Genomic DNA, 26131 nt, shown 5'->3' with positions numbered 1-26131 from the left:
TGGGGAGAACCTATTCTATCCTTAGTCACCCATTCAAGAAAGGTACTGAATGTTTCAAAGGCCGCACATGATATGGAGCAACCCATAGGCATGGCCTTATCCACATACCAGCTACCCTCCACGCAACAACCAAGAAGACAGAAATCATCAGGATGAACTGGTAGTAACCGAAATGCAGATTGAATATCACATTTCGCTAACAGTGCTCCTTTTCCACATGCCCTAACTATGGAAATTGCATGGTCCAAAGATGCATACCTAACCGTACACAAGTTTGGATCAATTGCATCGTTCACTGATGACCCTTTGGGGTATGACAGGTGTTGAATCAGCCGGTATTGCCCCGGCGCCTTTTTTGGCACAACCCCTAAAGGAGACACCCTCAAGTTCGGCAGTGGGGGCTCAGTGAACGGACCCGCCATACGCCCAGCAGCACATTCCTTACCTATCTTAGCAGCAAGGACACCCGGCAATTGGACTGCAGACTTCAGATTCCTACAGGTCGTGGCCACCCTCAGACCGGTAAAAGGAATCCTAAAACCTTCAGAGAATCCTCTGGCAAGATAGTCCGCTGCTTCTCTATTCGGATACAGCTTCAGGAGTGCGAGTAACGCTGGAAGCCGAATGGGGGTCGCCGCCAAGGACCGTAACTCCGGAGGAACTTCAATTGGTGGTGTCATCAGGCTTTGATCCCGACCCTCCCCCTTTTTTGGCAGAGGGCCGGCCCCCTCGAAAGGGGTTCTTGCTACCTGTAGACCTGTCACAATCTTTCTTTGCGTGTGACCCACCGCATGCCTCACAGCAATGATCAAAACGACACCTGCGGCGTTGACAATTGCCCCGATTGTATTCCCAACAAGTGCCCCTGAATTCACGTCTGCCTGCCTGCCTGCGTATATCCGACTCAGCTCTGCGGACATATGGTCCAACCTTAACAATCCAGGCATCGTGATCTTTAAGGTCCCACCGTGCCTGGATGTTGCCCGATGCTCTCTCCCTAGCTAGCAGGTCGTATGCTATGGCTGCATCATCACCTGATAGTGACTTTGCCTCCAAAACATGCGCTAAATGGCTAACCAGGTGCCAACCCCTCTCTGGATAAGCTCCTACAACCAGGCGCATGAACTCTGTATAGCCCCTCATCCAATTGGTGAAGGATCTATCAATCTGTACGGAACCCCTCTTTTTCTTTTTCGGACCCGTTCTTGGGGAATCACCCTCCGGAGGTACCATGTCAAACACGTCAACATAATAACCGTCCAGAGCTCGCTCCCGTATCTTCCTAGTTAAATGGGTGCCTGGGGGGTGTTCGCCTGTGGGGTAACCCAACGGGGGTTTCGGTGATGGACCAGTCCCCAGCTTTTCAGCATAGTAGGTGTCAGAGGAGTCACGCCTACTCATCAACCAAATAGGGACACCCGGAACCAACGAACCCTGAAGCCAGTAGGAACCATCCCTCTGGCCTTCAGAAGTTTCATCTTCTGAAGAAGAAGACTCACCCGAAGTACTGGACGTATGTCGAGCCTTAGAGCGTTTCTTCCCCTTCTTCTTTTTGTTCTGATGCGCATCTGCACCATTCCGCTCTGAACCTGCAGCTTGCGCCTCCCCAGGACCAGCCAAGGTACCCGCAGCCAAGTTGCCCGCAAGACTCACACCAGTCTGGCCCTGCTGAGAGGGAATGGTGCTTATAGCAACTGTGTCAACCTGACCCACCTGACTCTGACTCTGCAGGGATGTAATGTCGCTTGCCGCAACTGTATTAACCATACCCTGCTGAGGAATAGTATTACTCTGGCTCTGCTGAAAAGTAGCAGCGCCTATAGCCACTGCATTAGCCAGACCCTGTTGAGGGGTAACATTACTCGTGGTCAACACAGCAGCCTGATCCTGGTGACCGGGAGTAGAGCCATTGCTGTTTGCACTAACCTGAGCCTGCTGCACCATGGCAGAGCTGACCGTGCTACTAGCAGCCTGCGCCCGCTGTTGAGTCGCAGCTGGGACCCCAACCGAAGTGCACCTTGTTGGATTCTGACTTGGAGGAATGTGTTGCACCCCAAAATTTGGAGTGTGCCACTGTTGGCCCGCTCCCAGACTCGTATATCCCCTTGACATAGCCATGCCCTGGGGTCGCCAGTTATCCCCCTGCATGGCCACTTGACCAAAAGAACCTAAATGCCCTTGGGGTAAAGGGAAAACATTCCCGGTAGTAGGCTGCATTTGCAACCCTGGGATATTGCCCCAAGACTGAAAATCAGATAAACGATGAGAACTGTATCCAGCCTGTACCCCTTGGTGGTTAACTGAATTCGCAGAAGCCATGGGTAACCAATATGAGCTACCGCCTTGCCCATGGCCACCGGGCGTCAGGCCCACTGATTGAGGAGGCATCAGGCCCACTGATTGAGGGGGCAATGGGGCCCCGACTGCATTGGAAGCATGTCCAGTTGCAGTGTTACCTCCCCCTTGGGCTACCAACCCCCAAGGTGACAGATCCCTCCTGGCCAGAGGGCCTGAAGGCATAACAGTCTGAGATGGAGACAAGTTGGCTGGGGCCTGAGGTTCATGCCACCAACCATCCTGACCTTGTGCCCTTACTACTCCAGATCCCTGAAGAAACCTGGGGTCGTATCCAGGCATAGGCCGTCTCACAGGTGTGCCCAAAGTTGGCCCTGTGCTACCCACTCCTGAGGGCCCCGTCCCTGGAGCAGGTAAGCCACAACCCCCATCCCTAAACTGATGGGGATCCAACCCTTGTAAGAGGGGCAAGCCATTCCCACCTCCAGATCCACCCATGGGTGGATGCATTTCGCTTCCCAATACGGGCTGACTGACATGCGGCTGAGGAGAAAACTCATTCCCCCCCATCTGCCTGTCTTCGCCCTGCGCGCCTGTACTGGCAGCAGCCATTCCGGCCTGTCGCCGAGAAGCGCCACGCGTCCCGTAGGCCGCGCTGAGGCCTGGCGCCGCCGAAGGGGTCGCCTCCGTTCCCCCCTCAAGCCTCTGCGCACGAGGCACTTCTGCCCGTCTGGCTTGACTTCCCCCACTGCGGGATCGTGCCGCCGGCTGTTTTCCTTTCCCCCCGGGCTTCCCCCCCCGGGAATCCTTTGGGCCCATTTCCTCAGAGCAAAGGCCCCGTTAATGTAAAAGGAGGTTTTTTTTTTTTTTTTTTTAAATTAGCCGCGGCCGAATCCCGAGCTCTTCAGGATCGTCAAGGGAGGAAGGGGCTCGAATGCTCCCCTCCCTTGGCCTTGAGATCGCCGCCGAGCGTCCCCAACGTCGCGAGGAGAGCAGGCCTCTACAATCGCTCCAGCTGCCTCGCGACGCGCTGCCGGGGCCGTCTGAGCGGGAAGAGGCTGAGCCGAGACAAACAGCTCCTTAAAAGGCGCCCGCTCAGCCCCGCTCCTCTGCTACTGCGCCTGTGCGCAGTCCCGCCCCAATGCATGCTGGGGCTTGTAGTTTCCGCCCCCGGCCTGTTCTTCTGGCCGCTCTTCTTCCCCGCGGCAGCAATGGCCCCTGCGCTGATTCTCCGGGGCTTCTTGTAGTGAAAAGTGTTATTAAAATGGTGAGATGTCGTACTTTCCTGCAATTACACCTTAAGTATAATTTTTTAAATAAGGTCAGCAATCTGGCCTTACTTGTACTTCTTGTAACCATTGACTGGATCTCAGGAATCCAGTATGTTCCAAGAAAGAAAATTATCTCACACTAGATTTAAAGCCCGTTGTATGTTTAAATACAACGGGCGCTAGAAAGGGTGGAGTGTCCTTGGTGGCTAGGTGTTTGTCTCCTTTCTGCATCTTTCTTTCTTTCTCTGCTTCTATCTCTGTATCTCTCTGCCTCTCTCTCTATCTTGCTGTCTTCATTCCCTCTATCCTTCTATTCCTCTACCCTTATATCATGCCCCCCATCCATCCATCCATCCCTTAATCTCCTTTCTGTCTGTCATGCATCCCTGTATCTTCTAACCTGCTGACTTTTTATCTGTGTTTCTGTCTGGCATCCGTTAATTTTGAGGGAGCGCCCGGCCTGGCAGAAGCCCGTCCCGCCCACCTCTGACGTTCTCCCGGCTTCTGCCGGGCCGGGGGCTCCCTTGGGCGGCGGCCTGACGCGGCGAGAGGCGCTTTGCGCCTCTTGCCGCGTCAGGCCGAGAGCAACTGCGAGCTGCGCTGCGCGCGGCTCGCAGTTGCTGGGGCTGGGAATCAGAGGGACCAATCGGCAGGAGCTTCGCGCCTGCCAATTGGTCCCTCCGTCTGTCATGAGGAAGGGTCCAATCCGGACCCTTCCTCATCCCGGACACATCCTGCCCCAGAACGCCTTACTCCTTTATTTAGTCCGTGGCGCCCGCGGCGCCACGGGCGGTGTACAGAAATGTCCTATCCCACATGTACGCTTACCATAAGATTAAGTTAAATTCTCCAGTTGTTGGATACATAATTCAGTTATTCTATTCTATTCTATTCTATTCTATTCTATTCTATTCTATTCTATTCTATTCTATTCTATTCTATTCTTCATTCATTCATTCTATTTATATACCACCCTCCCTTGTGGATCAGGGCAGTTTACAATGGAATGTTCATGAAAACAGTATATTATAAATAAACAAATTGGTTTGAACATGTATAACAGTTTTGATCACAGAAACTTGCGTCAAATAGAAATGGTTTATAAAAAAGAACATTTAACAATAGGACAGTTTTCTGTGGTTTCTATTCTTTCCTGTGAGTGCAGATTGATGTTGGATGATGGCAGAGACTTCTGGGCTCTAGTTGGTGGATTTGTTTATTTGTCTCAACCAAAGGCCTGGTGGAAGAGCTCCAATTTACAGGCCATGCAGAATTGTTTTAGCACTAACAGGGTCCTGATTTCATCTGGGAGCTTGTTCCATCGGGTAGGGGCCAGGACTGAGAAAGCCCTGTCTCTGGTTAAGGTCAGTCAAGCTTCTTTGGGGCCATGGATCACCAATTTGTTAATTTCTGGGGGGGGGGCAGGGCTGTCTTAACAGCATTATAGGCCACTGGGCAAACCAGTCCCCCATAATAACCACACACAGGAATAAAAAGTAAATGGTCAATAATATTAAATATATATTTATTTTATTGGCACTTCAGCTCAACGTGTTAAAACGTTAAAACATGCTGTACAGCAGCAACTAATCAACATGATAAGCATTTGAACAATACACATTGCAACAAATATTATTTTATAGTCTAGTATAGACTACTGCATAATTGTATTTATTAATGGCACGTCAGTTAACATACACAGATTAGCATTGGGCCCCTGGGCAAGTGCCCATCAGGCACATGCATTAATGCAGTCCTGCTTGGGGGGTGTAGGTGGAGAGGTGGTTTCTCAAGTACTCAGGGCCCATACTGCATATGGCCTTGAAAGTGATTACCTTTAACCTCAGTAGTTGACTGGTAGCCAGTGCAGCTGTTGGAGTTCGGGATGGATGTGGGTCCTCCAAGATGTTCTTGTAAGAACCCTGGCTGCTGCATTCTGCAGTACTTGAAGTTTCTGGAACAGGGTTAAAAGCTAGGCCTGCATAGATTGAGTTGCAGAAATCCAGCCTAGAGGTGACTATTGCTTGGATCACTGTGGCTAGGTGTTCTGGGGCCAGGTCAGGTGCTAGTAGCTTGGCTTGGTGGAAGAATGCCAGCTGAGCTACTCTTGTGACCTGTTCCTCCATGGAAAGGGAAGTGTCAAAGATCACACCCAGGTTCCTAACTGAGTTTTCACCTGACATCTGCACCTCGTCCAGGATGGCAGTCACGTTTCCTTACCTGGACCTTTCCTACCATACCACGGGACCTCTGTCTTTGAAGGGTTTGGCTTCAGATGGCTCTGTTTGAGCCAGCCTATCACTGCTTCCAGGCATCTGGTTAATGAGTCTGAGGGTGAGTCAAGATGGCTGTCCATCATGAGGAAAAGCTGAGTGTCATCAGCGTATTGATGGCATCCCAATCCAAACCTCCATATCAGCTGGGCGAGAGGGTGCATAAAGATGCTGAATAGGATCTGGGGAGAGAACTGATTCTTGTGCTACCCCACATGAGAGTTTCCAGCAATTAGATTGGTTATCTTCTATTACTACCCTCCATCTGCAACCCTCCCCCTTCAAGGATCGCTGCCTTGTTGTGGCAAGGGGGCTTGCGTAGTTCAGTGAAGCTATGAGCTATACCGTGCAGGGCCACCCAAGACAGACAGGTCATAGCTGAGAGCTCTGACAAAAGGTGATCCACTGGAGAAGGAAATGGCGAACCACTCCAGTATCTTTGCCATGAAAACTCTATGGACAGTTCCAAAAGGCAAAACGTTATGACGCCGGAAAATGAGCCCCTCAGGTCGGAAGGTGTCCAATATGCTACTGGGGATGAGCAGTCGGCTAGTACGAGTAGCGCCAGAATGAATGAAGCGACTGGGCCAAAGCCGAAAGGACGCTCAGTTGTGGAAGTAACTGGTGGCGAAAAGACAGTCCGATGCTGTAAAGATTTTTATTCCATAGGAACCTTGGAACATCAGATCCATGAATCAAGGCAAGCTGGACGTGGTTAAACAAGAAATGACAAGACTGAACATCGACATTTTAGGAATCAGTGAACTAAAATGGACAGGAATGGGTGAATTTAATTCAGATGACCATCAGGTATACTACTGTGGACAAGAATCTCACAGAAGAAATGGAGTAGCCTTCATAATCAATAAGAGAGTAGGAAAAGCAGTCTTGGGATACAATCCCCAAAATGACAGAATGATCTCAGTTCGAATCCAAGGCAAACCATTCAACATCACAGTGATCCAGGTCTATGCCCCAACCACTGCTGCTGAAGAGGATGAAGTTGATCAGTTCTATGAAGCCCTACAACACCTTCTAGAAGCAACGCCAAAAAATGATGTGCTTATCATCATGGGGGATTGGAATGCTAACGTAGGAAGCCAAAAGATAACCGGGATAACAGGCAAGTTTGGCCTTGGAGTACAAAATGAAGCAGGCCACAGGCTGGTAGAATTTTGTCAAGAGAATACAATGGTCATAGCAAACACTCTTTTCCAACAACCCAAGAGACGACTCTACACATGGACATCACCAGACGGTCAACACAGAAATCAGATTGACTATGTGCTCTGCAGCCAAAGATGGAAAAGTTCTATCCAGTCAATAAAAACAAGACCAGGAGCTGATTGTGGTTCAGATCATGAGCTTCTTGTTGCAAAATTTAGGCTTAAATTGAAGAAAGTAGGGAAAACCACTAGGCCACTCAGGTATGAACTAAATCATATCCCCAACGAATACACAGTAGAGGTGACAAATAGATTTAAAGAATTAGATCTGATAGACAGAGTGCCTGAAGAACTATGGACGGAGGTTCGCGACATTGTACAAGAGGTAGCAACTAAAACCATCCCAAAGAAAAAGAAATGCAAGAAATCAAAATGGCTGTCTGAGGAAGCTTTACAAATAGCTAAGGAGAGAAGGGAAGTGAAAGGCAAGGGAGGAAGAGAAAGATACACCCAATTGAATGCAGAATTCCAGAGAAAAGCTAGAAGAGATAAGAATGCCTTCTTAAATGAACAGTGCAAACAAATAGAAGAAAACAATAGAATGGGGAGGACCAGAGATCTTTTCAAGAAAATTGGAGATATGAAGAGATATGAAGAGAACGTTTCATGGAACGTTTCATGACGTTTCATGCAAAGATGGGTATGATAAGGGACCAAAATGGTTGGGACCTCACAGAAGCAGAAGAGATTAAACAAAAGTGGCAAAATTATACAGAAGAACTATACAAGAGCGAGCTTAACATCCCTGATGACCACAGTGGGGTAGTTACTGACCTGGAGCCAGACATCCTGGAATGTGAAGTCAAATGGGCCTTAGGAAGTCTGAGCAACAATAAAGCTAGTGGTGGTGACAGCATTCCAGTTGAACTATTCAAAATCTTAAAGGACAATGCAGTAAAAGTGCTACACTCAATATGCTAGCAAATTTGGAAAACTCAACAATGGCCACAGGATTGGAAAAGGTCAGTTTACATTCCAATCCCAAAGAAGGGCAATGCCAAAGAATGTTCAAACTACCGCACCATTGCACTAATTTCTCATGCTAGCAAAGTTATGCTCAAAATCCTACAAGCTAGGCTCCAGCAATATGTGGACCGAGAACTTCCAGAAGTACAGGCAGGATTTCGAAGAGGCAGAGGAACTAGAGAACAAATTGCCAACATACGCTGGATCATGGAGAAAGCTAGGGAGTACCAGAAGAACGTCTACTTCTGCTTCATCGACTATGCTAAAGCCTTTGATTGTGTGGAGCACAACAAATTGTGGCAAGTTCTTAAAGAGATGGGAATACCAGAGCATCTTATTTGTCTCTTGAGAAATTTATATGCAGGTCAAGAAGCAACAGTGAGAACTGAACATGGAATCACTAACTGGTTCAAAATTGAGAAAGGAGTTCGGCAAGGCTGTATACTGTCGCCTTGCCTATTTAACTTGTATGCAGAGCACATCATGAGAAATGTGGGATTAGAGGAGTCACAAATTGGGATCAAGATTGCAGGGAGAAATATCAACAACCTCAGATATGCAGATGATACCACTCTAATGGCAGAAAGTGAAGAGGAACTAAAGAGCCTGTTGATGCGGGTGAAGGAGGAGAGTGCAAAAGTTGGCTTGAAACTCAACATCAAGAAAACAAAGATCATGGCATCCGGCCCTCTCAATTCCTGGCAAATAGATGGGGAAGAAATGGAGATAGTGACAGATTTTATTTTCCTGGGCTCCAAGATCACTGCAGATGGGGACTGCAGCAAAGAAATTAAAAGACGCTTGCTCCTGGGGAGGAAAGCTATGGCAAATCTAGACAGCATCCTAAAAAGAAGAGATATCACCCTGCCAACAAAAGTGCGTTTAATCAAGGCTATGGTATTCCCAGTTGCAATGTATGGCTGCGAAAGTTGGACCATAAGGAAGGCCGAGCGTCAAAGAATTGAGGCTTTTGAACTCTGGTGCTGGAGAAGACTCTTGCGAGTCCCTTGGACTGCAAGGCGAACAAACCGGTCAGTCCTAGAGGAGATCAGCCCTGACTGCTCTTTAGAAGGCCAGATCCTGAAGATGAAACTCAAATACTTTGGCCACCTCATGAGAAGGAAGGACTCCCTATAGAAGAGCCTAATGCTGGGAGCGATTGAGGGCAAAAGAAGAAGGGGACGACAGAGAATGAGGTGGCTGGATGGAGTCACTGAAGCAGTAGGTGCAAACTTAAATGGACTCCAGGGAATGGTAGAGGACAGGAAGGCCTGGAGGATCATTGTCCATGGGGTTGCGATGGGTCAGACACGAGTTCGCACATAACAACAATAACAATCTGCAACCCTGGAGAAAAGAGATCAGCCACTGAAGGGCTGTCCCTCGTATCCCTCATTGGGTTTTGAGAGTCAGTGGACTTTTCTACACTTTTTGTTTAGTTGTATTTATGTTGGTGCCCCCCCCCCGCTTTCTGTATGCATTTTTCTCCCTCTAGTGGTTGCTTCACTATTTCATAACTGTATCCTTAAAAGACCCTACCTTTTAGGAATACACTGGTTATACAGCAATGAAATACTGACACAAACACTAGAGGGAGCAAAATATGTCTGGAAAAATGACACAACAGGGGGCACAAGAGGCATATCTTACGTAGAGCTTTATTGGCATTGTACAAAAGAAGTCCAGTTGGCAGTAATACGTATAACTGATAAAATTCCAGTTAGGACCTCAACTGCGACTCTGAGAAGTAAACTGAATAATCTGTAAAAAAAGCTGGCTGCCTTTTCAAGTCTCTCAGACACTGTATGAACAAGAAGACTATGAAGTCTAATTAAATCAGAGGTACTATTGTTCTTGGTTAAAAACTCTCCATGTAAAGTTTATGCTGAAGGTCATAAAGGGCACAGTAAAACATCACATGAACTAAGGACATAATCTATCTTCGGAGAGTATCCCTCGAAATCTACCTTCTAGGGCTGCAGGTGGCATTACATTCAACCTTGCCACACAAATGACATGTGGAAAAGCCCAGTGTGTTGTAGTGGTTAGAGTGTCAGATCAAGGTCTGGGAGACCAAGGTCTGAATCTGCACTCTGCTATGGAGGTTCACTGTATGACCTTGGTTTTGTGAAACCCTGGGGTTCCTCAACAACTTCAGAAGGGTTTCTCCAATTGGGTAGGAGTTAATTAATTTTTCATATTTAAAAAAAAAAAACTTTTAAAGAAATTATTGGATCATATGACCCTATATGGCTATGTTGACCTGCCCCCTCCCAAAATGACCAATGATGTGCCTGGAGGGAGTGGAAAGGGCAGTGACCCTGGCCATCAAAGTCCTTGCTGGCTGAGGCTTGTTACACTTGGTAGCAACTGGAGTTCAGAGAAGTAAATACTCTCATTTTAATTTAACTGCATTGGGGGGTGGCAGGGAGCAACAGACTACCAGATGTCTGCCCGAACCTTGTTCCCAGCACAGTGGAGTAGGCTGCTGGACTACTTCTGGCATGGGGGGGGGGCAGAGACGATGGAGCATGATGTCATATCTGGTGGGAGTGTCTGGGTGATGTAATTTTTTGTGACATGTGACTCCCAGGAGTGAGGCAGGGAGGTGTGGTCTGCTGACATTACTTCTAGGGTTTTTCAATGCCTGAAGAATATCTCAGGAGGTTTTCAATGATTAAAAGGTTGGAGAGGCTTCCTTGGATTAATAATTCACTCTCAGACTAACCTACCTTGCATGGTTGTTGTGAGGATAAAATGAAGGAGAGAACAATATAAGCTACTATGCACACCAACTGGGGTGAACAATTGGGTATAAATGAAGTAAATGAATAGTAAAATCAGCAACATAGGATCAGATGCGATGCTTCTGTGAATGTCTCAGACTTACAAAAGTGATTTTTATCAGGCTGTTCTCTAACATAGTTCTCTGTGCCTCTCAAAAGCTATTCCTTCAGGGAACATTCCAGAATAGTCATGCAATAGTGGGTTTCAGTAAGAAGCCAGACTTGGCAGGAAGCTTCCTCCCTCATTCTGACACACATGGCGTGAGCTCAGCAGACAACTCTTTGAATGCAAGAGTGACAGAAGGGGGAAGGAGGAATCTGCTGAAATGGTTCAATTTTCTTGCATGAGTGGAAGTTTCATTCTGCTCAGAGAATGAAAGTTTAGATCCAGTACACTGTTTTCTTATTCATTATTTTTTTTAAGTTGCCACTTTTTTGATTACTGCAATTTTCACAGCTAGAGCTTGTGCCTAAATTTATTTTTGAAAACTAAATGTAATCCTTGACAGATGAGAGATCTGAAAATGCACATTTCATGAGTATTTTTACCCTCCTTTCAGCTGCACTGTTCTCCAGCTCTCATTCAAGTCAAAGTGGAACTGCTGCTGGTATCGGGCCTCCATCCCACTCCATGAGCCACTCGTCACCAGGCCACAGTGTACAGGGCAGCAGCCCACATAACCCTCCTGCCCAGGTACCACCTCTTGCAGCAGTAGACTCAGGAAGTGAAAGGTAAGGCCCTGAATGTTTCTGCTCTATCTCACCTTATCAAAAGGAGTGTTCTTTTAAAAACATGGAATGTCTTGAGTTGGAGTGTTAGAAAGAGAAATCCATCACAGTCTATAGAGCCAGCATGGTGTAGTAGTTAAGAGTGGCAGCTTCTAATCTGGCAAGCCAGGTTTGATTCCCTGTTCCTCCACGTGCAGACGGCTAGGTGAACTTGGGCTCATCACAGCCCTGAGAGTGCTGTTCTGACCAAGTAATCCAGTCAGAGAGCTCTCAGCCTCATCTACCTCACAGGTTGTCTGATTTGGGTAGAGGAAGGGAAGGCAATTGTAAATTGCTTTGAGACTCTTCTGGGCAGTGAAAAGTGGGGGATAAAACCCAAATCTTCTTCTATAGATACTTGGAGTATAGATTTTAAAAAAAAATCTGTTAGGTTGTATGGAAGTCCAGTTGACCTGTGATGATCTGGAATAAGTGATATCTCTTCAGAGTAACTGGTTTAGGATTCTCCAAGACTATATTCCAATTTCAGTCACTCTGTACACCCTTTTTCAATGGGATAGCAAATTTTGCCTATAGCATCTTAAAGTGACATCATCACTTACCATTCATATCATCATTATATTAATAAACTACCAAAGCTCTGAGATTAATCATGCCCTGGGGATGTATCACTTTTTTGTTTTAGTGGTTTGGGCCCTCAGAAGCTAGGTATATGAACATTACAATCTAAGCTCAGGTAGGCATTCTTAAGGTAATTGATATCAGTCACTTTAAGTAACTTTGTGCTAGATGGTGTCAGGGGAAAGACAAAGAAGCTGCAGAAAATAGATTTATTTTTAAAGTTCACCCAACATATTTCAAGCCACTGCCCTTTATCATTTACATAAAAGACAACCTTTCTTCCTTTATCTGCTTTCCTAAGGCACACAGAAAAGCACACATAATAAAGAAGAAAACTGGTCTCTTATGTAAAACATAGAGACATAACCTTGATAAAGAAGATGACTTGAAACATGTAGGCCATGCTTTAAAAATAAATCTACTTTCCGCAACATCTTTGAAAAACCTCCTCCTGTTTTTATCCAGAGGACAGTAAGCAATATAATGGGTTTAACTGTCATTATCAAGCTACAATAATAACATTGTAGAAGTCATTGTAAACATATGGCCTCTACTGATAACTGGTAGAGAACACTGCATTCTAAAGGGTGCAGTAAATGGCTATTGTATGCAGTCAGCAGCTATTCACTGCTGATTAAATTATGAACCTATATTGCTAGTTATTTCAGGTATGTTAGATGTCAGTTATGGGAAACTGGATTGTTGTACATCTATTAGAAACATTACCTACATACATGTGTAAATGCAACGATTTTATGTGTTTGTGTGTTGTAACACTTCACTGATTTCTTCTAAGGTTATTAAATCAGATGTTTCCCCATATCACATGAAGAACACTCAAGTAATCATTTTTTTCTGAAATAAAGGTATCCCCTATGCAAGCACTGGGTCATGTCTGACCCTTGGGGTGATGCCCTCGAGCGTTTTCATGGCAGACTCAATACAGGGTGGTTTGCCAGTGCCTTCCCCAGTCATTAATAGAAATATGTTGTTATTGCTTTATTCATAGAAATTCAGAGGATGCAAATTTCCTGTTCTGAATATTTTGTAGACCAAAAAACTCTATAAACAATTGCTGATATGTTGTGTTGTGAATGTATTGCAAGGTATTTTATGTCCCAGAGAAATGGAAATCCCAGAAATTCTGAGAGCTCCTTAGCACCTCCCATGAAATTTAACTAATCTATATAATCCCCCAAGCAGTTGTCATGAATGGGTTAGACCAGGCTTTCCCAACCAGGGTTTTGTGAAACCTTGGGTCTTCTTGACAGCCCTGGAAGGGTTTCCTGAATGGGTGGGAGGTAATTATTTGTATATATATTTTAAAGTTTGTTAAACATTTATTGGGTGATATGACCATATATAGTCATGTCAACCTTCCCCCCCAAATGGCTAATGATGGGCTTGGAGGGGGTCGGAAGAGCAGAGTGCCTGTATATGGTCTCTAATGGTGCAATTCCATGCATATTTAATTAATGTAAGTCCTACTAGATTCAGTAGGATTCACTCACAAGCAAGTAAGCATCAGACTGTAGCCTCCAGGTTTAATTTTTGCTTGGCAAGGAAATTTCCCCTTCAGCAGATATTACTGTTATATGGGGAACTTAGAAAGATCCTCAAGGTTCCTCAAAGAACTGTTCCCAATCACTCATAAAGGAACACATCAGGTTTATCTGTACCCTGCAGCCTGAAAAATGAGCCTGATGCCTAATTTTGGAGGCTGACTTGTACAACAAAAGAAAATTTGTCAAGGCCTGATGTAAAAACACCATTACCAGCTTCAGATCCACGGTCTGCCATAGAAGCATGCTGGGTAACTTCAGTTCAGTCACGCACTAACAGCTAGCCTATCTCACAGGACTGTTTTGAAGATAAAATGGTGGAAAGAAGAGCAATGTAAGCCACTCTGGGTTACTATTGCAAAGAAAGGTGGGGTGTAAAACTAATTTTTAAAAAACTTGGTAATGATGGCACAAGCTGGAGGGTTTTATATTTCCCATGCGTCACCCTCCACTGCTTTGATGTTGCCTCTCAGGTTTGAATAGCTACATTGTGGTGGTGGTGGTTTGTAGCAGTCAGACTGCTCTTCATGTTGAGGGGTTGTTTATAGATATAAAGCCATAAACTCCCCTCCTTCAAAATCATTTCAAAGACTCAAATGCAAAACACTTGTGTCCCAAATAATTATCAGATCAGTACCATAGTTTTAATTAAGTTCAAAGCATTCTTTTAATTTTTTCTTACAATCATCCTTATCCATTGTTGTTCCTCTATATATTTATGAAAAAGCCTAGGGGGTGGGACGTGTCCGGCTGTCCAAGTTAGAATAGGGCCAATCAGGGTGCAGCCAGCTTTGTTCTGATTGGCCCTGTCCCTGCAGCTCCCACACTCCCACACTCTGCCCCTGGACTCTAGCCTCTTTGCTCTCAGTTGCCTCAGTGCCTGAAGCCAGCAGCAGGTAAGGGCAAAGGGTTGTGGTGGAGGGCTTGCTAACGAGGTCCTCTTGGCCTGCTAGGCTGGCCTTGATAATGAGGGCCTCCTGGCCTTCTAGGCTGGGCCTGCTGACTGCCTGCTAAGGAGCTCTGTTCTGGCCCTGCTAACGAGCTGCCCAGCCCCTGTCCACCCCACTTGATCTGGCTGCGAGCTGTGGCCCAAAGCTATCTTAAGCTGCCTGGCCGGGGGAGGGGGCCCTTTCAAGGCCCGTTCTTAGGAATGGGCTTTGAAGCTAGTCTACGATAAGTTCTTTTTACAATGGCGCAATCTAGAAACATTTGGTTTTCTTTTATAAACCAAGGTTACAGGATTATGGTCTTAGAAAGTCTATGATAAGATTTCTATCTTAGAATTCTTAGTAAGTACATCTTTAGAAATAAAAAATGTCAATTCATGGGAAAGACCTATGCCTTTCAGAATAATAAGTATATTCTCTGGAATTTCTGTGTCTCCCTATCTCTACCAAGCCTAAATTATCAGTCAAGGGGGGAAAAGTTTTTTGCAATTTATTTGTGAAATATGAATATTTTTATCAGATGATCATTTGTGGAGAAGTCACACTGTTCTAGTCCACCATCAAACACCAACTGTCATAGGGAAACTCAAGTAATCTGCCTGTTAGCAGTTTATAAGAATGCCCTTTATCTTAATTTGGGACATAAACTCCCAATACTAGTGTTTTGACCTGAGATAAATTGATCTCCACCCCCACAAATCTACCATGGTCATTTGTCAATACCAATTCTTTCTTTAGCTGTAGATTGGTATACTGTCTGTAGAAATAAATTAATCACCCCCAAATTATTTATCAAATATCTTACATCATTTTTCTTAATATGGGTCTCTTTTAAACAAATAATTTAATTTTTTTCAATTATTAAAAAATTATTTTTAGGAGCATGTACTCCATCTATATTCCATATTAAAAAATCTGTAATCCATAATTAGACTAAATCCATGTTGAGTCGTCTGTTTTGGTCTCCTCCTTTTCTTGCTGGCTCATGTCTATTTCCTCTTGAAGTCTTAATAAAAATATTTTGACTTTTGAACAGAATTCAATCTAATTTTTTGCTTTTAAAAAGTGAGAGATACATCTTCCAATTTATCCCAATGGAACAAAATCCTTTTCTGTTTTAATTGTTCAGTTAGAAAAACATAGTTTATTCTAATAGGAATTTTGTTTAATACAATTATATCAACATTGTCCTTTTCTAATCATGAATTAAAGTGTTACTACAGAACTTGATCTCACATCTTCGTTCTGGAAAAAAATACCAGAATATCCCTTGGAATATTCTTTGCTTTGGCAAATCTAGAATTTATTCTGTAAATATCATTTTCAAGATCTAATATTTCTTTTCCAGATCAAGAACATTTGCCAATGCCACAATAATCCTTTCTCTAAAGTCCTCACTACAGACCTCTGGTATCGACTTTAATCTTAAACAATGTTCCTTTTTTCTTAATTCCATTAAATCAATATCATCCAATTCTCTTTCCAAAACTTTATAACTTCAGTCTTAGTTTCCAAGGTTATCAGTAATTTGAGTTACCTCTCCAGTTATTTTTAAAATGCCAGTATCAAATTTTTAAAACTTTTCTTGCAGTTCATTTTTCATATAATTTGTAAATGTATGCTGTCATTTATTGCTTATCTGATCAAACATTTCTTGCAACAACTCAACAGATTAAATATTACATTAGTTTTGGCTGTTCAGTCAAATTATTTCTAGTTTCCACTGGGGTTTCCCTTGAATAAGCTGTGAAGATTTTACTCCAAATAATACTTCCAAGAAAAAAATGTGCAGTGTCAAAATAGTGAGGAAAACGAAAGGAAAAAAACCCCCACAAATGATCTGAGTTCAAGAGTTCATTATCACAAGCTCAACTGTTGCTAAGCAAGTTGCCATGACAACAGAACTTCTATAAACAAGTCTTCCTGTTATCTTGTTTATATAAGTGTAGCCTATAAAGTCATTTGCAGGTTGTAAACAAAAGATAGCTTTTGAGGTTTAGTCTAGATAACGAATCCAATAGATTTTCCTTGCTGCGCTTTCAATAAGACTTCTGAAAAATTCTCCAAACTTCTTGAAAGGGATCCTACAATACTTTATTCATGAAGGTCATTGTGCATTTTTACATAAGAAATGTGTTCAATATTTTGTAATATTTCGAAAAGCATAATGAAAAGTAGGCCACATTGATTTACTTAGATGTGGAGAAAGTGTATGACAATTTGAATTGGTCTTTTGAAATTTGAAACAGAGGAAGAATTTGTAAAAGAATGTAAGATAAATTGAGCTAAAAATGTAGACAAGACATATAAATGGAACAATGGGAAATATGCGGACAAAGGATTTAACAATTACACTAAGTTCTAGACTTATAAAATGATGTGTGTATACACACACACACACACACACACACATACATACATACATACATACATACATTAAATGGAACACACTACCTAGCCAAAAACAATGTAGAAATAGATATAACCCAGATCATAACTAAAAAAAATATACGGTCTGGTCCCAAAGGACACAAAAATTGATGCCAGCCGGAAACAAGCCTCCAGTGGCAAGCCTGGATTTATAGTTTAAAACATGTGGGAAAGAACAGCTGATCCACTAATGATTTCCTCTTCATCCCACGAAGATGTAGAATTTAGGACAAGAGGTCTTCCAAGAACTTTGTAATTATTTAGTGAATTTCCAGTATCACTTCCCCTGCACTCATCTACCTAAGTTAGGCAACATTTCCCTCAGACTTAGCTTTCCTGTCCAGTAATCTGAGGCTCATCAAGAGCTATTACTAAATATAATTTAACTTCCAGTAAACCCATTATATGAGCCTCTTGTGGCGCAGGTTGGTAAGGCAGCCAACATGCTGTCTGAAGCTCTGACCATGAGGCTGGGAGTTCGATCCCAGCAGCTGGCTCAAGGGTGACTCAGCCTTCCATCCTTCCAAGGTCGGTAAAATGAGTACCCAGCTTGCTGGGTGGTAAAACGGTAATGACTTTGGAAGGGAATGGCAAACCATCCTGTATTGAGTCTGCCAACAAAACGCTAGAGGGCGTCACCCCAAGGGTCAGACATGACTCGGTGCTTGCACAAGGGATACCTTTACCCTTTTGAACCCATTATGCTTCTCCATCTCTGGATGAGCCCATCATGTTATTGTTTGGGGGACTGATACATCACACTTTTCCAAGGAACATTTCCGCTATATCAAGAGCATCAATAGAATCATAGAATCATAGAATCATAGAGTTGGAAGGGGCCATACAGGCCATCTAGTCCAACCCCCTGCTCAACGCAGGATCAGCCCTAAGCATCCTAAAGCATCCAAGAAAAGTGTGTATCCAACCTTTGCTTGAAGACTGCCAATGAGGGGGAGTTCACCACCTCCTTAGGCAGCCTATTCACCATTACTGCGTGTCCTCCTCTGCAGCCAACAGAAACAGCATCCTGCCCTCCTCCAAGTGACAACCTTTCAAATACTTAAAGAGGGCTATCATGTCCCCTCTCAACCTCCTTTTCTCCAGGCTGAACATTCCCAAATCCCTCAACCTATCTTCATAGGGCTTGGTCCCTTGGCCTCAGATCATCTTCATCGCTCTCCTCTGTACCCTTTCAATTTTATCTATGTCCTTCTTGAAGTGAGGCCTCCAGAACTGCACACAGTACTCCAGGTGTGGTCTGACCAGCGCCGTATACAATGGGACTATGACATCTTGTGATTTGATGTGATGCCCCTGTTGATACAGCCCAAAATGGCATTCGCCTTTTTTACCGCTGCCTCACACTGCCTGCTCATGTTTAGTTTACAATCCACAAGTACCCCAAGGTCTCGTTCACACACAGTGTTACCTAGAAGCGTATCCCCCATCCAGTAGGCATGCTTTTCATTTTTCTGACCCAGATGCAGAACTTTACACTTATTTTTATTAAATTGCATCTTGTTCTCATTTGCCCATTTTTCCATTGTGTTCAGATCTCGTTGAACTCTTTCTCTATCTTCCGGAGTATTTGCCAGTCCTCCCAATTTGGTGTCATCTGCAAACTTGATGAGTAGTCCCTCCACCCCCTCATCTAGATCATTAATAAATATGTTAAAAAGTACCGGACCGAGCACCGAGCCCTGAGGTACCCCGCTACTCACCTCTCTCCAGTCTGATGAAACTCCATTGACAACAACTCTTTGAGTGCTGTTCTCTAACCAATTCCCTATCCACTTAACTATCTGAAAATCCAGATTGCAGTCCTTCAACTTATCCATCAGAACATCATGGGGAACCTTGTCAAAAGCTTTACTAAAATCTAAGTAAATGACATCAACCGAATTTCCCCGATCCAGCAAACCTGTTACTTGGTCAAAAAAGTTAACCAGGTTGGTCTGGCAGGACCTGTTGGAGGCAAATCCATGCCGACTTCCTTGGATCACCAAATTGTCCTCCAGATGTTTGCAGATCGCTCCCTTTAATATCTGTTCCATTATCTTCCCCACAACAGAGGTCAGACTCACTGGTCTGTAGTTTCCTGGGTCATCCTTCCTCCCTTTTTTGAAGATCGGAATAACATTTGCTCTCTTCCAGTCCTCTGGGACATATCCAGTCTTTAAAGAGGTTCCGAAGATGATGGACAAGAGCTGTGCAAGTTCTCTGGAAAGTTCTTTGAGCACTCTTGGGTGCATTTAATCCGTACCAGGGGATTTGAACTCATCCAGTGCAGCTAAATGCCTCTCGACAACCTCTCTATCCATGTTAACCTGCCACCCAGACACTATCCTTTGGCTACGGCCATCTCTAGATGTGCCTAAACCCTTTGACCTGTGGGAAAAAACAGATGTAAAATAGGCACTAGGCGTTTCTGCTTTCTCTGCATCCTCCGTTAGAGTTTGTCCATCCGCACCCAACAGTGGGCCTATTGCCTCCTTTACTTTACGTTTGCTCCTCACATAACTGAAAAATCTTTTCTTGTTACAATGGGCTTCCCTGGCCAATCTTTGCTCACTCTCAGCTTTGGCCTCAAGGCACCAGTGCTGTGTGTTTGGATTCATACATACACTTAGTATGTGAAACACCAGGCATCTTGCTGTTTCCAGCAAGACATCTTCTTGTCAAGACACCGGTAATGTAACCTTTTCTGATACACTTTCCGCCCTTTCCTCCCTGAATTCTTAGCTAGCCTTGTATGTGTTTTTCAGTATGTTTTGTACCCTCTTATTTCCTCTTAATAAAAGCCTTTCCTGTCAAACATGCACCTGTTTTATTGCAAGCACTCTCTCAAACTCCAGTGGAGAACCCCCTACCTTCACAAATATCCTTTAAGTTAATTTCCCTCAACAGATCAGAAGACTGTCTCTTTGGGTAGCAGTGAAGGTATAATACTTTCAGGCATGGCATCTCTCTTGCTCACTGGTAATCATTAGCTGGAGGAGGAAAAGACAATAATGCTAGAAAAAGTTGAAAGCAGCAGGAAAAAGGAAGATCCAGCATAAGATGGATTGACTCAAACAAGGAACCTATGACCCTGAGTTTGTAAGACTTAAAAAGGCTATTAACAGCAGAACGTTTTCAAGGTCATTAATTCATAGGGTCTTCATAAATAAGAAATGTTAATGACACAATGCACACACAATGCACAATGACACAGTGTTTATTTATTTATATTTTTTGGAATATTGAAAGCTTCAGATTGAATGTACAATATTTTAAAAGGTATTCCTATGAAGAATAGCATGTTCTTGAATTTTACCTATAGGAAGAATGTTTTTGTGTGGCAACTGGCATCATTAAAGTATTTTAAAGTCTTTTGTTGCTTTCAGAGGTTAGTGTGCACTTAGTATATAAATGGTGCAAAGACTGAAGCCTACTGGAATCCTGGATACTTAATGCTAGATTGGTAGTGACATGCTTGCTCCTTAGTGATGAAGAATGTACTCAATGCATGTTTAGAGAATCCATTTTCAGTATTAATGAAAATGCATATATCCGTACTGTTTTTCTAAATGTCTATTAATATGGCTAACTTGCATAATATGCAAAGAAGGTCTCTGGGATTTGGGGAACTGGAATATGGCAACCATACTCTGGAGACCGCAATGGCAACAATGCTATTAGCCATCTTAGCAACAACAACACAACATTTTATTCTCAGATTCTACCAAAAGGCAGATAGGCAGATGGCCTGTCCTCCAAATTGTATTGTTCTTTGTAACTCTTAACCACACATTTGTTCAACAACTGAATTACTGGAGAGGTTATGTTCTTTTGACTTTCCCCTTCTTCAGCTTCAAAGAACTAGGAACGTCTGAATGATATTTTCCTGAACACTAAGTAGAAGCTTCTCTTTTCATTTTGCTGCTATGATTGTAAGACATATGCCTGCCTGGATCTTCCAGTCTTCCTGTTTTATTAAAAGAACATGGCTACTTCCTGGATTGGCATAGGCTGGAAGCCTGGGTTAAATGTCCTGAGTGAAATGAGCCTTAAAAAAAAAAGAAACCACCTATTATATTTTTATAGGCCTAATTTTGAATAGGAAAGGAAATGGATGCTACAAAGAGACACTCATGTGGGTCGTAGTAGCCATCATATTTTCCCATCTGAGAGAATTTGTTCTTCTCCCTGGTAAAAGATTGACAGATCTGGTCATTTGATTCAATCAAAGACTTAGAGGCTACCTGTAGAACCAGCCACTGTGCAGCTGTATAAGTAACTGAATATGATTTAGATTCCAAAGAACTTTTATTGTAAATCTTTAAACAGGCATAACAAAGTAGCCTAAACCAAAAGCAAAACTCTACCTTCCATTTTCTGTTTCCTGTCCCACAATACTGCATACCCCAGCTTTATAGCTTATTAATAGCTACTGTATATCTAAATTTCAGGAGGGTAGGTGATTACAATATGTATAGTTCTTTTGCATTTTTTACAACAACCTTCCCATCTTTTGACAGTGATTTATTTTTATTTGTTCTTTATTGATTATATTTTTTTACATACCACCTTCCCCTTGCAGCTCAGGGTGAACATAAGCCATAAGATAGGTACAGTATAGTTTTGATAATAGCAGTGATAACAGCAATAACAATAACAAATAATATTACTAACAACTAACAAATGAACTGCTAACATATCGACGGCAGCCCCACAGATTAGTCAGTGCAAGTTTACTCCATGGTGTGCTTGGTGAGCATATCTGGGGGGGAGGGGTTCTGCGGCCCAGTAGTTGCTGAGTCAGTTGGCTTCAACCAAATGCCTAGTGGAAGAACTCTATTTTGCAGGCCTTGAGGAACTGTGGTAGTTCTGACAGGGCCCAGGGCCCCTCTGGGAGCTCATTCCACCAGGTGGGGGCCAGGACAGAGAATTATCTCGTTGAGGCCAAACACACTTCCTTGGGACCAGGGATCGCTTACCGGTAGAAATTTATTTATTTATAATAATTTATTTTATTTATAATTGGATTTATATACCGCCGTTTGCCAAAAGTTCCCACGGCGGTTCACAATAAAATATAAAATCAAAGTAAAATCACATAAAATCCCATAAATACCCCATTATTACAATAAAAGATGGCATTCTATTCTATAACTTTACCCACTTTCCCCGCTTGTTCAGAGAGAGGTCGGGCGTTAATCCTGCAAGAGAGAGAGGAGAGAAAGACTGGCCGATGGATTAGGGATCTTGGATAGAACCCAGGCTCTGCCTTGGCTGAGCGTAATGCTCTTTAGGGGCATAGGCAGAGAGGCGGTCCCTCAGGTACACTGGGCCCAAATCGCATATGGCCTTAAAGGTGATTACCAAGAACTTAAGCCTGATCCAAGTTTCAACTAGTAACCAGTGCAGCTGTTGGTGTATGAGCAGGATGTGGGCCCTTCATGGTGTTCCTGTGAGAACCCTGGCCACAGCATTCTGGACCAGTTGTAGTATCCAGATGAGGGTTAAGGGTAGGCCCACATAGAGTGAGTTGCAGAAATCCAGTCTAGATGTGATCATCGCATGGATCACTGTGGCTAGGTGTTCCCGGGCCAATTGGGGTACTTGTAGTTTGGCTTGGTGCAGGTGGTGGAATACCAGCCACACTACTCCTGTGATCTGTGCCTCCATAGAGATGGAGGCATCTAGGATCATGCCCAGATTCCTGGCATAGTGAGCCACTGACAGCTGCACCCCATCCAGGTTGGTCAATCACACTTGCTCACTTGGACCCTATCTGCCTAGCCATAGGACCTCCATCTTCGAAGAACTGAGCTTCAGATGACTCTGCTTGAGCCATCCCATCACTGATTCCAGACATCTGGCTAAAGATTCTGGGAGTGAATCCAGGTGACTATCCATCAGAAGGAAGAGCTGGGTGTTATCTGCATATTAATGGCATCCCAGTCTAAACCTCTACACCAGCTGGGCAAGAGAGAGCACATAAAGATGTTGATTAAGATTGGAGAGAGGACTACTCCCTACGGAAATCTACAAATGAGTTGACAGCAGCTCGATTGTCACTCTCCAATTGATAAAAACACTCAGAAATCTCCATTTGTACTCATGTCTGATGGAGCTTTGACTCTTAAAAGCTTATACCCTGAAACTTTTCGTGGGTCTCTAAGGCGCTACTGGATTTGAATGTTACAATATCTAAGAACACGCTTAGAAGGCCAGATCCTGAAGATGAAACTCAAATACTTTGGCCACCTCATGAGAAGGAAGGACTCCCTGGAGAAGAGCCTAACGCTGAGAGCGATTGAGGGCAAAAGAAGAAGGGGACGACAGAGAATGAGCTGGCTGGCTGGAGTCACTGAAGCAGTTGGTGCAAACTTAAATGGACTCCAAGGAATGGTAGAGGACAGGAAGGCCTGGAGGATCATTGTCCATGAGGTCACGATGGGTCAGATATGACTTCGCACCTAACAACAACAAGAACACCCTGTTTTCTTTGGATGTGTGTGGTTTGAAGGAGGGGGGGGTTGCATGTCTATGGAGACAGATTATACAGAGATGAACTGCATAACTAGCAGCCTTGACACCACCTGAACTGCCCAGTAAGGAGGTCTGCAAGAGATTGGCCTTCGTGAGGCCATTTCCTTTTACTTGTATGTCAGGGTAAGGGTACTCAGTTCCTGCTTTTGGCTTCATATAGTAAGGGTGGGTGTGCTCAAAACATCTATATATTGAGGAAATACAGAAGCATGAAGAATTGGTTTCAGAACAAGGGACCTCATTCAGTCTATACTTCTAGATAAACAGGGATTCTTCCCCATGAGACTAAACCAACCAGCAAAAATATCTGTGGAAGCAGACCATGCGAAATATACTACACGGCTTCTATTGGTGTCATGTAGATATTGGAACTCCAACAGCAGCTAGAAGCTTTCCCAGGAATACATATTTGCTAACTTCATTCAACTCAAAATTTCAGCAAGAGAGCACTTACTACATTTTTCCATTAAGAAAAGGATTAAAGTAAGAGTAGATGGGCTCCTACAGAAACTTTCTTGCTCTCTTCCCTTAAGCATTAGTGAGCTCTCTCAGTCCCTTTCACAATGTGTTTATGTGTGTAGGAAAGTTTTGCTCACTAATTTGCTGCACTGAGGTGGAGTAATCTGTTTCACATAATATATTTCTGGTAAGGGCCTGTAGGAGGAGCGTGTCTCTCTGTGCCACTCTGTGCTTAACACCCACTCAGGGCAGCTGTCCCCCCCCCCCTTGAGTACCTCCACTTCCAAATGGCTTGCCTGTCTGTCCAGTGGAAAGGCAATCACTTTCCATCCCCTACCCCTGACCACCCTCTTTGTCCTGATCCGAACTGCCCTTGCTGGTGAGTTCCCTAACAGCTGCCTGCAGCCTTTCCAGGTCCTGAGGGGAGGGGGAAGCTGTCCGCAGAGTTCTCCCCCACCCCCCAATCTAGTGCCCGTTGTATTCCTGAATGGAATATAACAAATGGCTTGGCCTCAAGTGAAGAAATAAATCTCATGGAGTTCAGTATGTTTTATTTCATGTATCTCATTGTATACTCTCTTTTTAGTCTCTCTTCCTTCTTAATCCTATGTTGTTTTAAATGTTCTTTTAGTTATGTTAAATGTTGTTCATTTTATTTGTTTAAACCTATAAAATACTGCAAATAATATTCACAGGTATATATAACTGAGAGAAATCTCCCTTAATTACAACTGATCTCCAGGTGACATAAATCAGGAACCCTGGAGAACATGGCTGCTTTGAAAGTACCTGCTGAGCTTCCTCCAAACATCCCCTTAGCAGGCTCGACCCCCCAAATTTGCAGGAAGTTCCCAGCCCAGAGCTGGTGACCCTAACTGCATAAGTTCCTTATCCATATTATATTCTTGTGTGCTTTCTCCTACATTATACACCTTCCATAACTTATTCAATCTGATTTTAAGAGGCACTACATAACACTGCCAGGATGACTCAAGAGAGTTCAAACTATTCTTATCTGAAGAAACATCGCTATGTTTGGGAAGTTAGGAAAAGGAAACCTTTCTAGCAGACTCAGAGGCAAAAACAAACAAACAAATAGGGTAATAAGAAGCTTTGGAAACACAAAACATCGTTATCTTAGTTCCATTTTACATGTCAGAAAGTTTTGATCAGTCAAGAAAGGCTTCCAAGCATAGAGGAATAATCCAAACAAGAGCAGAGTTTGAAACAAACACCCCCTAGAGGCTTTCTACTGGAACAGAAAGACTGTCCTTTGAGGCTTGGAGATAAATTCTTCTTAGGGATCTTTGAACCAGCTGCTTGACTATATGAGTAGAATGAAATGCCATTCCTTTCTTATGTTTCTTGTACAATAGAAATTTCTGAAGTCTCTGCTCTCTTCTATAACAATTGAACATAGCAGAATGTATTGAAATTATTATGTTCTTGTGGAAAGAAATGTACTCTGCAAAGCAATATGAAACCCAAGGGGGTAAAATCCTTGAAGGAAACCAACTATTCTGTGCATTTCTCTGATCTGCATTTATGTGTCAAAGTACATGGATAATTCTGCACCGAGAGTCTCACAGTGCAATCCTAAACAGAGTTACTGTTAGTTTCCTTCACTTGTATGACCGTTTCCCTGCCTAGTTAATAAATGCTCGGACCCAGATGAGAGTAAAACAAGCAAAATCCATGCTTTAGCTCTCCTAAACTATAAGCTAATATGGGGGAGTCGAACAATATACTGGTCATTTGGCCTACCTGATGAACCTAAGGCTGCCAGCCTGCAGGTAAGGCCTGGAGATCGTCCAAAGTTACAACTGATCTCTAGAGATCACTTCCCCTGGAGAAAATGTTGACATCCCTTCCCTCCCCAAACCCTCCCACAAATCTTCATGAATTTCAGAACAGATTTGGCCTTTCTTTCCTCTTACTGATTTTCCTGATACCTGGGAAAATGAACTCAGTGTCAGCAGAAGTCACAGGTATCCAATATTTTCCTTCTGTGGGATAAATAGCAGCTTCA

At 43.7% G+C, this 26131-nt stretch overlaps 1 protein-coding gene across 7 annotated transcripts in view; it reads left to right on the top strand.

Moving 5' to 3' along the window:
• Positions 1–26131, top strand: part of GLIS3 (GLIS family zinc finger 3) — a 230017-nt gene that overhangs the window by 179134 nt on the left and 24752 nt on the right. For all 7 annotated transcript variants that reach the window (XM_077344928.1, XM_077344926.1, XM_077344922.1 and 4 more), the window contains one exon: positions 11378–11549. In XM_077344928.1, coding sequence (XP_077201043.1) covers positions 11378–11549 — 172 coding nt within the window. The remainder of the gene's footprint in view (positions 1–11377; positions 11550–26131) is intronic.

Source organism: Paroedura picta, chromosome 7 (genome assembly GCF_049243985.1).
Source record: "Paroedura picta isolate Pp20150507F chromosome 7, Ppicta_v3.0, whole genome shotgun sequence".
Taxonomy (NCBI): domain Eukaryota; kingdom Metazoa; phylum Chordata; class Lepidosauria; order Squamata; family Gekkonidae; genus Paroedura; species Paroedura picta.
Note: the sequence above shows the minus strand (reverse complement) of the source record. Positions and strands in the feature narration are given on the sequence as shown.